Genomic DNA, 3,379 nt, shown 5'->3' on the forward strand with positions numbered 1-3,379 from the left:
ATCGTCGGCTCGGCCTAATATTCACGCTGCGAAGGTTATGCTGTGTATTTGGTGGGACCAGGTCGGTGTTATTTATTATGAGCTGTTGAAACCGAACGAAACCATCACTGGGGAACGATATCGACTTCAATTGATGCGATTGAGCCGAGCACTGCGCGAAAAACGGCCACAATACGAGCAGAGGCACGAAAAAGTGATTCTACAGCAGGACAACGCTCGGCCTCACGTTGCCAAACCCGTTAAAACCTACCTGGAAACGCTCAAATGGGAAGTCCTACTCCACCCGCCATATTCCCCAGATATTGCGCCGTCCGATTATTACTTGTTCCGTTCGATGGCACATGGTCTGGCTGATCAGCAGTTCCGTTCATATGAAGACATCAAAAAATGGCTTGATTCGTGGATAGCCTCAAAAGATGAACACTTTTGCCGTAACGGTATTCGAGCTCTGTCAGAAAGATGGGAAAAAGTTGTAGCTAACGATGGGCAATACTTTGAATGATTCATTTGTAACCATTTTTTCACAATAAAGTTGTATTTTCATCAAAAAACAGCGAGAACTTAGTTGCACACCTAATACATTAATAATGTGATATGAAATGTTCATTTCAATCCGCAAGTAGAGATGTTGATGCATCAAAGCGCAGAGAATATCATAGAGCCAATCGCAAGACCATAAGTGTTATATATGAGTCAGATATTAACAAGATGTTAACAACATGTACACGAAAAGTGCAGACTCACTTGGCGCAGAGTAGCCAATGGCAGATCAGCATCTCAAGCGCAATCGACGCCGCGACGTGGCAAATAGATCCAGGAGAATTTCCCCGATATCTGCACCATCCGACAAGCATCCGGATAAAAAGTTCGGCCGCAGACATAAAACAGAGTCCAGCAAAACTAAGGAGGGAGCACCCATTTAGCCACTGTCCGCATTTAACTAAATACGGAGTCGCAAATCCAACGTAGCCGTACCACGTCACCACATCTGCTCCACATGGATCCATCGGAATGCACAGTAGTATTAGGGGCATCCGATAAAAATCCGTGCCGAGAGCAAACCAGGCACTCGGACAAAGTTATTGCACAATCACCAGAATGTTTATTTCAGTACACAAAAGTCCAGGAATCGCAAAAGTCCGAACAAAGTCCTTACAGGAGGCAAGAGGGGGAACCGGCCATCTTGACGATGAGATGGCAAGACATGGCACGCGGCAGGAGTCCAGTACTTTATATATTAATTACGAGATAATTAAGTCTTTGATCACACTGCCTCCATTTATACATGATAATGAAGCCACGCCGAACACCGCAAGCACACTTTTATGGTCAGAAAGTCAGTCTGATATAGAACAATAGAGTCACTATACGGAGCGTAGCAGATACACGTCCGTTCACTGCCGCGGCCACGACGGAACCCCAAATCTATTCCCCTCCTATCGCGACCTGGCCATATGCGCCTTACAGTCTCTTACCCCCCCCTTCGTCCCTCCCACTATCCTCTTCCACTTCCTCTTCCATTTCTCCTTTCTCTCTCTCCTCCACTTCCTGCTTCCACCATCCATCTTCTCTCCTTCCTTCCGGTATCGTCCTTTCTTTCTTGTTTCCTACTGTCGGCCCTCTCTTACTCCTCCCTCCTTCCTACAATCAATTCAGTTATTAATTTGCTAGTCATTAGACTCTCCTCCACTCCTCTTCTTCTTCTCTCTTCCTACCTAAAGTCACTAGTGACTTCACTCCTACCCATCTCCACTCCTTTTCATCCACCTACATCCTCCTGTTATCTACCCTCACCTCTCTTCCTTTCTCCCTTTCAATTCTCGCCCTTTCTATCATCCTCCACCTCGTCTTCCTCTCATCCATACTTAAATCTTCATCTATTTTTATTCCCCATTTTACCCTTATCCATTCCTTCCCATTTAAAACCCTTATCTTATCCCTCTCCTCCTTCATCTCTACTATTGCTACCACTTTTTCCCCCTCTCCCTGCCTTTCTATAACCTTCTCTACCTCTGGCTTTCTCCCTAACCTATCTCTTATCGCCCTTCTTATCTTTCAAACTCTCTCCTCCCTATCCTTTCCTTCTACCCCTCTCCATATCAATCTTCTTTTTCTTCTCTCCTCCCTTCGTCTCTCATTCTTTGCTTCCCTCTCTGATTCCTCTTCCTCCTCCTTCCACCAGTTCTTCTCCTCTGAGTCATCACTCTTCTTCCTACTTTCCTCCTTCTCTCTACCTTTCCCTTCCCTCTTATCCCTTCTTCTTTCCCTTTCCCCTCCCTTCTCCGTCCTCTGTCCTCTCTCTCCCCCTTTCCCTACGTTTCTCCCATCTCTTCTCCCTCCCATCTCCTCGCTCTCTTCCGTCCACTCCTCCTCTTCTTCGCTTATCTCCCTCTTTCCCTCTTCTCTCCCTCTCTTCCGTCTCTCCTCTACCTCTTGCTTCCCTCTTCTCGCTTCTTTCGCTTCTTTCTTATCTTTCTCCCCGTCACGCTCTCTGACGTACCTCTCCTCCTCGCTTCTCTCTTCTCCCTCTCCCTCCTTTCTTCCATCTTTCGTCTCTCCTCTCCTCTTCTTCTCTCCTCCGCTTTTTCCTCTTTCCACTGGACTTCTTTGTCTCCTCCTCCCTCTGTCTCCTTCTCTCTTCCATCTCTTGCCTCCTTCCTCTCTCTTCCTGTTCTCCCCCTTTTCGTCTCCCTTCCCCAAGCCGTTGCTTCTTTCTTCTTTTCCATTCTCCTTTCTTCCTTCATCCGTCTCTCCATCTTCCACCTCTCTTCCCTTCTTTTTCTTTCCTCCTTTCTTTCCAGCACCTCTCTTATCCCTTTCAATTCTCCTACTGCCCTTGTTGCGTAGCGTCTCTCACGAGTCGGACACGATGGGCGCGTTCCAGCGCATACATGCGATGGAATCAATGATAAAAGTCGAACTTTACTCTGTCGTGCACGTGGGGGAAGGATACGGAGGGACGGTGTTGCGTCGTAGAAGGGTCGTGCGCGACGTTTCTACGACGCAATGTATGTACATACGTATATGTGCCCAACAAAGGACGAGAACGTAAGCGGCACGGAACGCACGCCGGCGACCGTCCGTCGACGCATCCGCGCAATCTTGTTTACAAAGATTAGGGGCGACGTGCGGTGCGAGTTCGAACGTGTACGGCGCCGGTGAGCTCGGGCGCGCGGCTTCGGTAATCCCCGCACCCTTTGTTTTCTCCGATGTCTGCGAGCCGCTGATCGACGATCGATAGGCGGACCTAAGGGCCCACCAATAAGATTTTGGGAAAACTTCCTGGAATCTTGGTGGGGGATCGCAGTACATATACAGGGTGATTCAGAACAACCACTTGTCCTTAAAATGTCGTATTCTAAACTTAATTCTGAAATGA

General features: G+C 47.9%; 1 protein-coding gene across 1 annotated transcript in view; it reads right to left on the reverse strand.

Annotated features, from left to right (window-relative positions):
• Positions 1-2,426: 2,426 nt before the first annotated feature.
• LOC105556441 (histone-lysine N-methyltransferase, H3 lysine-79 specific-like) overlaps positions 2,427-3,379 on the reverse strand; it is a gene marked incomplete at its 5' end in the record, with an annotated part of 2,437 nt that continues 1,484 nt past the window's right edge. The window contains one exon of the mRNA XM_012003535.1: positions 2,427-2,996. Coding sequence (XP_011858925.1) covers positions 2,427-2,996 — 570 coding nt within the window. The remainder of the gene's footprint in view (positions 2,997-3,379) is intronic.

Source organism: Vollenhovia emeryi, unplaced genomic scaffold (assembly GCF_000949405.1).
Source record: "Vollenhovia emeryi isolate VEMERY1.0 unplaced genomic scaffold, V.emery_V1.0 DF940024.1, whole genome shotgun sequence".
Taxonomy (NCBI): domain Eukaryota; kingdom Metazoa; phylum Arthropoda; class Insecta; order Hymenoptera; family Formicidae; genus Vollenhovia; species Vollenhovia emeryi.